At 39.3% G+C, this 12,455-nt stretch overlaps 1 protein-coding gene and 1 non-coding gene across 3 annotated transcripts; one reads left to right on the top strand and one right to left on the bottom strand.

Moving 5' to 3' along the window:
• Nucleotides 1–2,385: 2,385 nt before the first annotated feature.
• On the bottom strand, nt 2,386–10,756 carry LOC6049436 (lysosomal alpha-mannosidase). 2 transcript variants are annotated; one of them, XM_038254810.1, is made up of 6 exons: nt 10,323–10,756; nt 6,073–6,175; nt 5,397–6,004; nt 5,195–5,328; nt 2,995–4,762; nt 2,386–2,929 (listed from the first exon to the last, which is right to left on the bottom strand). In XM_038254810.1, exons 1-6 carry the CDS (start codon nt 10,518–10,520, stop codon nt 2,459–2,461), a joined length of 3,282 nt encoding a protein of 1,093 aa, XP_038110738.1. In that variant the 5' UTR covers nt 10,521–10,756; the 3' UTR covers nt 2,386–2,458. The 2 variants fall into 2 exon arrangements, with proteins under 2 accessions (XP_038110738.1, XP_038110739.1); XM_038254811.1 differs by lacking the exon at nt 5,195–5,328 and adding an exon at nt 4,833–4,966.
• Trnad-guc lies at nt 7,297–7,368 on the top strand. Its single transcript has one exon. It is a non-coding gene; the product is annotated as a tRNA-Asp (tRNA).
• Nucleotides 10,757–12,455: the final 1,699 nt, after the last annotated feature.

Below are 12,455 nucleotides of genomic sequence, written 5' to 3'. Positions count from 1 at the left end.
TTTCGAAACAAGTGCTGAAAAGTTCAACTTTTCAGCACCCATTTCAGTGCTGAAAAGTAGAACTTTTCAGCATTTATTTTGAAAAGTGTTGCTATTCGATTCTGTTATTTTTGGTACAGAAAAGTAGGCTATTTCATCGTTCAAGAATGACAGTAAAAGTAAGTAGTTTCACGACGGAATTGCAAAAGTATTTTTCGAAGTCAATTCTTTTGAAATGCAATACTGTTTTGAAGTTTGGCACTGATCTTTTCAGCATTATATAGAATCATTATAGAATGACAGGAAAAGTAAGTACTTTCACAACGAAGCTACATAACAACTTTAATACATATCATGTGTTTGTCCCCCTTCTTTCAACAAATCCTCAAAAAATTAGGAAAAAAAACTGTGCGATCTGTTGTAAACTATTTTGAATACATTGAAAAATGATCAATTCTGCATTTTTAATAAAATAGAGCATTTCAAAGCATTTATCAAATTTTAAATTTTGGGACCACTAATTGAAACAGACTGAAACTTAGGGATTGTTTTCATAATTCACCGTTATTTTGTAAATTTGTGACAGAGGCATAACTGTAATGTAGATAAAGCATTTTGTGATTATATTTGCCTATTTATTAAGAAAATTGTGCTTGAAATCATAAATTTAGTCTTTTTTTATTTTTTTGAATAAAATTTTTACCAAAATTGACCAAATTGAAGAAACAATCAAAAAGTTTTAAGGTGATGTTGAAAATAAAAAAATAAGATTTTTTCGAACATAAGAGAAATATAGAGTTTGATATTTTTATTTAATTTGGAATTTGTATTATAAAATTGCTATTTAATCTTATCTAACTTCAAATGAACTTTTAAAATTTTGAGTCATTAATAAGACACAGAAATGAAAATTATAAAAAATCTTCCAGTTCAATTATATCAACAAATCATATTTTACAACTTTCTGACTGTAAAATTTCCGTTATCAAGATAAAAGCAATCTGTGATCGTGTGTGATTTAATATTTACAAAGCCAGTTTACATCTCCTTCCCTGACTAGCATTTTTGAAAGTATTTTGCCTTCCTCACCTCAATGAGGAAAAGCTATAAAATCACTCGAAAAATGAACTTCTTTATTAGACCTCGCAGACCCACCTTCACGTATACCTATCGACTCAGAATCAAATTCTGAACAAATGTCTGTGCATATTTCTGGATGTGAGTCCGTGCACCGAAAAATATGCACACGATTATCTCCGGACTGGCTGGACTGATTTGGACAGTTTTGGTCTCATTCGATTCGTTTTGGGGTCCCACAAGACCCTAGTTAATATTATGAAGTTCAGAAAAGTACTTCAAAAGTTATGCTAAAAAACCATTTTAGCTAAACTTCGGAAGATTGTAAAAAGGGTGGTTTTTGTAAGAAAACCCGTCATGCGATATATTGTAAGAAAGGTATTTAAAAGACCTTTCCAACGCATTCAAAAGATTGAAGATCTGACAACCTCATCAAAAGTTATGAGCACTTAAGTGTTATTTATACACTTTTTTGAGGCTGTGTAGTGTATTCACTTTATGAATGCGAGGAAGGCACCAACCACCTAAAGGTGGATTAAGTAACGTTTTTTGTATATATTTACCGTCATCTGGGGCGAATTGAGACAACAGTTTGAACAGGGACAGCACGTTTGAGAGCAGTTGAAAGTTTCAAATTTGGAAATGGATGTACACATTTTGTTGCTCTGAATCTGGTCTAACAGAAACCACTCGAAAATATCAAAATATTAGGCTGCAACATTGTTAAAACATTGTTGTCCCAATTCGCCCCATGTGTCCCGATTTATCCCAGATGACGGTATCTAGTCAACACTTTTTTTTTTGTAAATTTGCGATAACTCTTGATGGTTCAGCAAGTCTATATATTTATTTTTGTAATTGTCTGCTTAAAAACTTTGAAGAACAATGTTATGCTCTAAATATTACCCTGCAAAGTTACAAAAAACACTTAATTTAAAATTATTGTTGTTTTAAGTTACCTTTCTGAGTTATTGCAGATTCAAAAACTTCCCATAAAATGACATGTGCTTAATTTTGTCACAGTTGAGCAACGAAAAAAAAAATGAAATTATTTTTGCATGAAAAAAACGTTTTTTTCGGAATTTTGTGTACGCCATCACATCGTGCGTCCAATTTTATATAAAGTTCCTTTGACACCAAATTTCCTAACCATCATCATTTCTGGCTGCAAATTGTCTACCAGTGCTGTAAATTGGAGTCAGGGTCAGGGTCGAAACCGGAGTTGATGGAGTTAGAACTTTTTGAAATGTTGGAGTCAGATTTGGAGTCATTTCAAAGACTACCCTCTTACGCTTGAGGATAATGTCATCAGTAATCAATAATTCTACACATTTATTGATCTTAATCTTTAATTTGTTCATAATCAGTCACTTTTAAAATTCAGCTTGCAAGTCACACTGTTTTATGGCCTAAACTCGAGCTGCAGCACAAAGGTCCGAATCTGCATCGGCCCTAGCACAATCTCGTACCCCTCGTTGCTCACATTCCTCAAACTTTCCGTCGCCTCTTCCTGCTGTTCGGATTCCACATTCGACTCCATCGGCACTCCTCCCTTAGCAGCCGCCGCATTCGGTCCTCCCTTACCAAACAGTGACGCCCTCGTCACGTGCTGCAGGTAGGCCGGATCCGGCTTGAACTTGAACCGCTTGTTGTCCTCCTTCCACTGGTTGCCGGCGAGGGTCGTTTCGCGCACCTCGTCGATGGCGAGCGAGCGGAAGATGTCCTGCAGGTTGAAGCGCACCGGCTTCGAGTACAGCTGATCTTCGCCCTTTTCGAGCAGGTGCTCGAATCGGACGAGGATGCTGTTGTCCTTCCAGGGCTCGAACGTCATTAGATTGACGTTCAGGGAGAGGGAGAGCGAGAGGGCGGAGTACTGGAAGGAGAGGGGTTGTTTTTTGTTAGGTGATTGAGGTTATGAATTTTGGGTTGGGTACTTACGATGTTGGTGAAGCGTTTCTGCCAGTCCTCGTACTTGAACTTGCTGGTATCGCTGAGGAAGATCCAGGTTGGGAGTAGAACCTGGTTCTGCAGGAATCGCTCCCTTGCCTGCAAGGTTGGATTGCTGGTCTTCTTGGAGCCGAAGAGGACGTAGTGCTTTCCTCGAGCTACCAGCCCTCTGCCGAAAGCCCGCTCGTCCAGGGCTTCCTCAACTCCGAACGCGTCGTCGTGCAGAAGTCTTCGATGGACCATCAACTCAAGAGCTCCATCCTCCAAGCTGGAACCACCTTGAGCGCGATCGGTCAGCACAGCCAGTCGTAGGTTTTCGTCTTCCAGCGCGATCTTCGCCGTAACCGGGTAGTAGTTCCCGGCGATCGGCTCCTCCAGGTGAAGATCCCAAGTGTCCCGATGGTTACGCGTCCGCTTGATCATCTCGCGACCGTTGGAGTCAGTGTAGAAGACGCCGTTGGACTGCGCAGCAGTGTAGAACCGGGACACCACCTCCTTGCCGATGCCGTCTTCGATCGGGATGTCCCCAACCAGCCACTCGAACTCGACGTGATTCTCGTCAGCGTAGACGCGAACCACCTGGCTGATCCACTCGTTGAACACCTGGTGGACTTCCTGAACTAAGTTACCCTTCACCACTCGAAGCTGCACGGACTCCGTCACGAACTTCTCCGTCCCGTTTGGACGGAAGATGTACGCTCCGGAGGAGCGATTGCTGAACTCTTTGTTATCCCCTAGCGCAGCTTCGTAGTACACGAACGTCTGCCTCAACCGACTGCTGATCCCGTTGGCAACGATCGAGCTCAGGAACCCGTTGCTGTCGAAGCTGATGTTCAGGTACTTGTTCCCGATGGTGACCTCCTCCGAGTGCCACCCACTTCCAAAGTGCGGCTGGTCAGCTTGGACGCGCACCGACGGGTTCGAGTCCTTGGTGAAGTCGTCGACGGACTCGATGATTCGCGATACGTAGTACGATTTGAAGCCTAGAGGTGGCAGTTCGTTCGCTAGGAAGACCACTTCGTAGCTGGCGTTGCTGAAGCGGTAGTTCAAATTCTGAACGCTGTCCGGGATGGGGACCATCTGCGAGGGCGTCTCAATACCGCGGTAGTCCTTGACTACGTACTTGCTACCGGAAACGGGAAGTCTCACGTACTGATAACCGGAATGCGCCAACGGGTTGTACAACGTGACCATGAAGTTGTCCTTTGACTCAGTTATCTCACACTTGCTGATGTTCAGCAAGTGACAAGTGTCAAACTCAAACGTAAAGTCCCGCTTTACCCCGTGGTTCTGCTTCTTCCCATATCCCTTCTTCTGCACCGGATCAACGATCTGGTTCAGCACAATCTGCGTGTTCGCCCCGCAAGCCTCAATCGCCCGGTGCAACATCCTCGAGTAATCATTCGCCACGTGCTGCTTCTCCGTGCCCGTAACCGCATCGTGATGCTGCATCACCCCCATAGCTTCCCTCAGCACGTTCAGGTGCGGCCCAAAGTGGCCCTCCTTGGACGGTGCCAACGCCGTCAACTGCTTGCAGACCTGCAGGAAGTGGTTACCAACCCGCTCGAACCGCTTCACCGTTGGGCGGGATGTAAAGTACCCCGTCCAGAAGGCGTGCGGATCGGACGCGTACGGGAAGAAGTCATCGGACTTCGTTGGCCACGTAATGTCCGCGTCGTGAAGGGCCTTCAGGTAGCATGAGGGAGTCGAGTAGAACACGTTCACCGCGGATCCGTTCGACTGGCGGGCGTTCGTGTACCTAAAAGCAAGGGAAAGAGATCGTCAACTTCAAGTTTTGGAGGTACACGACAGGACAAAAACGTTTTTACTTGATGAGCTTATCTTGGTTCTTGAACCACATTTCGGCGTACTGATAGTGAAAGTCCTCACCCATCGTGAGGAGGATGTTGTTAGTGCGGTACGCGGTACTCATGTTAAGTACGGTGCTTATGAACAGGTCAACCTGAGGGTGCGATAGATTTGAAGGGGTTTTGTGGTGTATTTACAAGTGGTTTGAGGAGTAAGGCTTCAGGATTGACCAATTTCTGTTGATGGGCAAAGACTACGTCAAAGCAATGTACAGCAGCATGATATTGACTCCGAGAGTAGAGTTAGCAAAAAAACTGAGATTAACAAAACAAAAACAAACACAAAATTCCACACACAAACAAAAAAGGTTAAGCAACATTACCTGATCAACTTGTCCAGATTCTTGAAGTACACGTTCGCGTCCATGTAGGTAAAGTCCCCTCCCATCGTCAGTACAATGTTGTTGGTCCGGTAGTGTTTAGCCTGGAGCTGTACGTAGTACAAAAACTTGTCCACCTTAACACAGAAATTGGTCATTCATTAGCGTAATTATAGAATCGTTCAAATCTATTCAAGAATCTCACCTTCGCATCCACATTGTTCTCCGCGCTGTACGGACTATCCATGAACGGCTCGTCCGAGCACAGAATATCGAAGCAGAACCCTGGTGGAGGTTGATACGTGTTATACAGCACTCCAGTGAACAGATCACCATCCGCCAGATTCTCACTGGCCTTCCAGATCATCTCCGCATTCTTCTTCGACAACCTCTGCCGCTTGTCCTCGTAGTCCAACCGCCCAAAAAAGTACCCATCGAATCCCATCTGGGCAAAGATCGACGCCTGCTCCCTCGAGTGCCCAAACGGATCGATCTGCCACCCAATCCTCGGCCGTCCACACTCCCCAAACGTATCGTTCAACAGCCTCAACCCCCACGTAAACTGATCAATAATGCTCTGGTAGTGCGTCGCCGCCTCATCGTTCATACTCCAAGCCCCACCAATAAACTCCAACCGACCCTGGTTCACCAACTCCCGAACCTGCTCCTTCAACTCCTCCGTCTGCTCGTCCCACCACTTGAAGAAGAACGCCGTCTCCACGTAGATAAACTTCCTCGCGGGATCCCTCAGCAGCGCCTCGATCACCGAGTCCAAGATGTACTGCACCCCGGCCTTTTGGATGAGGGTCTTACCTAAATCAACAAATCAAAACATTAGGTCACCGCCGATAGCATCGAAACCTTCGGTTCAAAAAACCCACTTCCATAGTAGTACTGATCCACCGTCTTGAGCCAGCCGACGTCATCGTGGGTGTGCGGCACCAAGTGGACGTTCAGCATGTCTTTCTTGATCTCCGGGCAGGACTATAAACAATACAATAAAGAAAACGTGATCGAACATCTGCTTGGCAGGAGGTGCTATAGATAGTGATAACGATTAAGCTTAGCGCGGCTCATTGTTATCGCGTGATGGTGGCTATTTGTGGAAAAATTACGGATGCAAGTGCAGCACATTGTTGGATGTTTGTTGGGACGTTTGACCTTCGCGATTATGATTGAATGGGAGGGTTTGTGCGAGCGAAGTTTTTATTGGTCTTCTGCGGGAGCTGAATCATCAATGGTTCGAATTGTGAACCATAAAAAAACATTGATTGATCAAATTAATGATGCTTTTTAGAAATTATTAATGAAAATAACACTGTTTTCTAAATCATGGAACATCCAGTAGTCGTGGCTCGATTATCAGAAGGCCTTGGAAACATTTCACTTCGGATAATCGAATCTTAAGATAATCGAATCACGAAAAAAATATTTTTGTTGTTGTCTTATTTTCGATTGTTGAGCTTAAATATGACCCATTAACTCTCGCCTTAACTACTCTAAAGTGATTCTGAATTTTTAAATCCGAAGTCCCATACAAATCGTCGGATAATCGAACTTCGGATAATCGAAACCTCGGATAATCGAGTCTGAACTGTACTAATTTCAATAACATGATCAGTAATAGGGGGATGGCGTCGTTATTTTTAGACCACATTTTCCACTTTTGCTCATCGAAACCGACTACTTTATCGACTTCATTTTGCTGGGCGAGATAGGACGCCGTCTATTTTTAGACGATGACTCAGCACTTTTACACTCTTGCGCTTAAAAAAACCAGGTGGCAGCACGATGTAACGCCACGTCCCTATAGGGGGATGGCGTCGCTATTTTTAGACCACGTTTTCCACTTTTTCTCATCGAAACCGACTACTTTATCGACTTCATTTTGCTGGGCGAGATAGGACGCCGTCTATTTTTAGACGATTACTCAGCACTTTTCCACTCTTGCACTTAAAAAAACCAGATGGCAGCACGATGTAACGCCACGTCCCTATGGCTCAGATGGCTCATCTTCATGATAAAACAATCAAAATAAAAAATCTCAGTCCAACTTGGAAGTCCTTTATCACTCGTATTGTTATCGCCCACAAACCTTCATCAATTCCTCGATAGTATAGTGGTCAGTATCCCCGCCTGTCACGCGGGAGACCGGGGTTCAATTCCCCGTCGGGGAGAGGAATTTTTTTTTGCTTAACGGTATTTCTGCTAAACAATTTAAAAATTTCAAGATTGTTCGATTTGCAACACCTAATAAAATGTTAAACCCAGCGGCATATCAACTTAAAATTAAAATTGAGGATCTTAAATTTGATTTCAAAGACAGCGGCAAATTTTAAATGAAATAATGGTTATTATTATTTAAAAGTTTAACATTTAATTTTAGAATGAATAAAGCAAAATTGCGTTAAAATTTACGCAAATTTGGGTTTTATATGATTTTTCATCTCGATTTAAAAAAAATAATAAAAATATTGTTAAGTCCAATTAATGTACAATCCAGTTTACAGTGTTCCAGATAGCAAAATTAAGTGTAAATCGGGATTTTTTTTTGTCTTCTAGAAAGTTGTTGGACTTGTCAATTCAAGTAACATTGTGCAAGACACCAAAATTTTATCTCACAATCTACAACCAAGTTTAGAAAAAGCATCTTAGCAAACTTTCAAAAATTCCTTGAAAAAAACAGTTTTTTGAACGTAGGTAAAAGTAAAGCTTAAGAGAAAAGGGAGCTATTTTAAGGTAAAAGAGATGCAAATTTATAACTTCAATATCTCGAAAAAGCATTTTATTCTGCAATTCCGTTGTGAAATTACTTCCTTTTCCTGTCATTATTGAAACTGTTTTGTAATTCAACATTTGATTATCATCTGGAATTCCACATTTTTATAATATTTATGTTGATTTTCGTCATTTGTTTTTCCATGAAAGTTCCGTACGATTGAGGGCTGATCATACAAAATGCGCATGGTAATATTCGAAAAATCTATATCTTGCACGGATAAAAATCTTGTAAGCATATCCGGTAACTCTATGTTTTCGAATTCGTAAACATTGCAATGTTTCCAAAAACGTTTTTCTCGATTTCAATAATTTTTTTTTCAAAATCGACAACATTTTTGTTGGAAATTGGAAAAAATGTTGACGATTTTGGAAACATTTTAATGTTTACGAATTCAAAAACAAAGAGTTACCGGATTAGCTTACAGGACTTCTAAACCTGTAAAAATTAGTTTTATAATTGATTTGGTGTCTTCAGCAAGGTTATGATTCAGACTTTTAATAATTTGAGTTATTTGAATTAAAAAAAAATAATGCACGGAGAACCCCAAATTTTGTTGATATAGCATTTATCACCAGAAACTGTATTTCTAATACACGTATTTTCAAATTCTAGTTTTTTTTTAAAATGATTATGGAACTTAAAAAGCATCCTCTGGGGTTGACTTTAAGATCAGCCAAATCCGGTCCATAATAATAGATTTTTTGAAAAAATTGAAAAAAAGTTTTTGGTAATAAAACAACATTCTCAAATCAAAATAAAAAAAAAATGTTCAAAATCAAATTATCACTCGAAAATGATACAACAATTACTATAATAGAAGGCACCTGAATATGTAGTTAGGCAATTGCAAATTTTATTACAAGTTGTTTTCCCCCGGCCCATTCGAAAATATTTCTAAAAATCAGAAGGCAAAAAAGATATGGCTGAAAATAAACATCTTAATTGCAAAATCTTGCTACCTTAATAATAAACTATTCATAATTTGTTGAATTTTTTTTTAGTAAAATCAGGCACATTAGACTTTTTGCAAATTTTTAATAAAAAAAATATTTTCCAAGAAAAAAAATATTTTCATAAATTCAGAGATATTTTGCAAATTATCGGCAGAAGCATAACTGTAATAAAAAACACATTCTTTTAAGCGGTTCTTTTTGCTTGAAAAATTTGAAAGTGAAGTGTTTTTTTTTGTTCGAAAAAAAAAATGGTTTTTGATATTGATAGTAGGGCTGCTGGTTGGTGAGAGACAGCCTCACAAAGTTACCTTTAAAAACAGTTTTTTTTTTCATTGCGTTTTAAGTTAGCCCTTGTTTTTCAAATAGTGATGCCACAAAAATTATTTGTTCGATTTTTTATGTTAAAAAAAACGTTTGTGATTTTTTCTGCTCGTTCTGATTAGAAAATATTTCAAAATTCAAATAGAAAGTTCAGCATTTAAAAATGTTACTCTGTATAATCAAAAATAGAATATATTTTTGATCTAAAACATCTTTTAATTTCACAGAGGTCTCAGTTTTTTACATTTAAAATTGAAACAATAGTGCTCTCTTGTACTAAGCTTGCTGGTTTTCCTATCTAGTTAGCATAAGAGAGCACAGAGGCATCGATTAGGTAGAAAAATCTAATTGAATTTACATTTTTTTTTTTTTCATTCAGAATCAAAACACATAGTTCATGGTGAACCTTTTTCTTCACAAATTTTAAATCGATGTTTTGTTTCAAGAGATTATTTATTTTACTTTAAACCGTTAAGCAAATAAGATTTTTTTTTTGCCACTTTGATTTATGTTTAACAATTATCAATATTTTGTTAGGCTTATTTTTTTCCATTTTAGCATCTTGCGGTCAATCAAAATATGTGTGTTTTTTATAATTTCAACCATATTTTTTAGTTGTTAGCGATATTTTATAGTTTGTAAAAACCCCCGCCTGGCTGAACTGAACTAAACTTGTTTTTATAATAATTCTATTTTTTTTAAACATTTTTGATTGTGTTTCGAAGATTACAATTCAAGATATTCGGAAAATTAAAAGTTATGGAGCGAAATTATTTTATAACGTGCATCAATGCTTTTTTGACCTTTTTTATCCCATTGAAAAATATAGTTTTTTCAATAAATTTATTATTTAAGTTATTTCACTGACATATTACTCAAAACCCTGTTAAACAACTTCAACCGATCCAGATCTTGTTCCACCACTGAATTCTAAGTCACACTCACTCTTTGTTAAACACAACATTCTGTACCGCAAACTCACATCACACACTTGCCACAAATCTCGTTTCTCCAGCCATCACGTTTAGCACGCAATACCTGCCACATACTGTTCTCTTCTCCACTCCAGCCTTACCTCATAGCCACACTTTCCCCCGGCAGCGCCCCATCCCGAGTTGCCCGGGTAGGTCCGGTACTCTTCGCGCAGCCCACGCTGGTAGAACCCGTTCCCGTTGCGCCAACGACTCCGCCGCGGCCCGGCCTGGCCAAAGGTTATCAGCAGCGTCAGCACGAGTATCACTCCCGGCGTTATTCCGAGCAGTTTTGGCGTCATTTCCAAATGAATTGTTATTTTACATTGAGTTTAAGTGAATATAAATAAGTTTTTGATGTGTTAAGTCACTAGAACCTTTGAACTGCGTCAAAGTACTAAGTTAATCAAGCATAAATTGATAATGATTGCACTGAATAAAACTGAGAGAAGATCACTTTATCGCGCGGAGTCCGAACTCAACAAAGCTAAACCGTCGATCACAAGCCGTCGAAACAGACTGACGCGACTTGGGCGAGCTTATTCCGTACTGAAGTCCCCTAGCCGCCTGGAATCCCACTATCACTCTCACTCGCGAGCACTCTCTTTCTCTGAACTTGATGTTTTTTGTTTAATTTTGCTTTTGTTTCTCTGCTCACGCGAGCAGCACGATTCTGCTGGATCAGCGCTCGACAAAAAAAAAACACTGTTTTTGCTGCTTGATTAAGCGGAAAATCTACTTTTAGGTTTGAGGTTTTGAACGGTGACGACTAATGACAGATGCGCGGTGTGAAAGTGGGAAATTTCGGTGTGAATTAGTGACACTATTGTTTTGTTTTAGATTCACTGTGGATTATGGCGATTGATCGAGTGGAAAATGTGGCACATTTTCACTTATCATTGTTTGATTTTTACTTGTCCATTGTTTCAGTTATGGGTAATTCTCCGCCAACTCACACACTTGCCCCGACCCCTCTTCGATTTGCGTGAAACTTTGTCCTTAGGGGTAACTTTTGTTGTAAAGCAGACAATTACAAAAAAAATGATATATAGACATAAGGGGTTTGCTTATAAACATCACGAGTTATCGCGATTTTACGAAAAAAAAAATTTGAAAAAGTTACTTTTTGCGTTTCTCTTTGTTTTGTCGTCCGTATCTGTCGCGGGTGACCATGAACGGCCATGATCGATGACGACCAACTTTTTAAAAACTTTTTTTCTTAAAATCGCGATAACTCGTGATGTTTATAAGCAAACCCCTTATGTCTATATATCAAAAATTTTGTAATTGTCTGCTCTACAATTTTGTACCATATTGTTACACTCTAAAAAATAACCCTGCAAAGTTAGAAAAAACACGAAATTTTAAAATGAAAAATTTTGTTCTAAATGAAAAGATGACCCTTCTGGGTCAATGTAGATTTGAAAAGTACATTAAATTTCCCATAAAATGACCTGTTCCAAAAATTTTTACTGTCGAGTAACGGAAAATGGGAGAATTTTTAAAACTTTTTCAGTGTTTTTTTCGATGAAAAATAAGTTTTTTTTCGAAATTCTGAGTACGCCATCAAATTGGGCGTCTTATTTTACATAAAAGTTTTGACACCAAATTTCTATCTCATCACCGTTTCAGGCTGCAAATTATTGAAAAAACACCTCTTTTTTCGCATGATCAAAAATGGAAGGGGTCATACCGTCCCTCCGTCACGAGATATCAAAAAAAAAAACGGACCTCGGATTCGTGATCAGGGACAAAAGTTACCCCTTAGGACAAAGTTTCACGCAAATCGAAGAGTGGTCGGGCAACTTTTCCCGATTTCGTGTGAGTTGGTAGAGAATTACCATTATAGCAAAGACCTGATAATTTCTCTGATTTAAACTCGTCAAAAATGTGACATTTCAATGGGAATAATGTTTTTGAAACCTTTTCGTTGAAATTGTTTACAAAAGGGCAAAGGGGTCACCGAGGTTTGATAATTTCAACTCTTTGAAATGTTATATTTTAGCAACAAATTTTTCGAACCCAGAGATCTCAAAATTGAAGAAAAAAATTAGTTTAAATTTATGATTTTGTATTAGAGCAATTCTCTACGAAATCGGTCTTTTTTATTTTAATTTTTGTATTTTTTTATCCAGCTGAAGCTTTTTTGGTGCCTTTGGTATGCCCAAAGAAGCCATTTTGCATCATTAGTTTGTCCATATAATTTTCCATACAAGTTTGGCAGCTGTCCATACAAA

This window comes from Culex quinquefasciatus, chromosome 2 (genome assembly GCF_015732765.1).
Source record: "Culex quinquefasciatus strain JHB chromosome 2, VPISU_Cqui_1.0_pri_paternal, whole genome shotgun sequence".
Lineage (NCBI taxonomy): Eukaryota > Metazoa > Arthropoda > Insecta > Diptera > Culicidae > Culex > Culex quinquefasciatus.
Note: the sequence above shows the minus strand (reverse complement) of the source record. Positions and strands in the feature narration are given on the sequence as shown.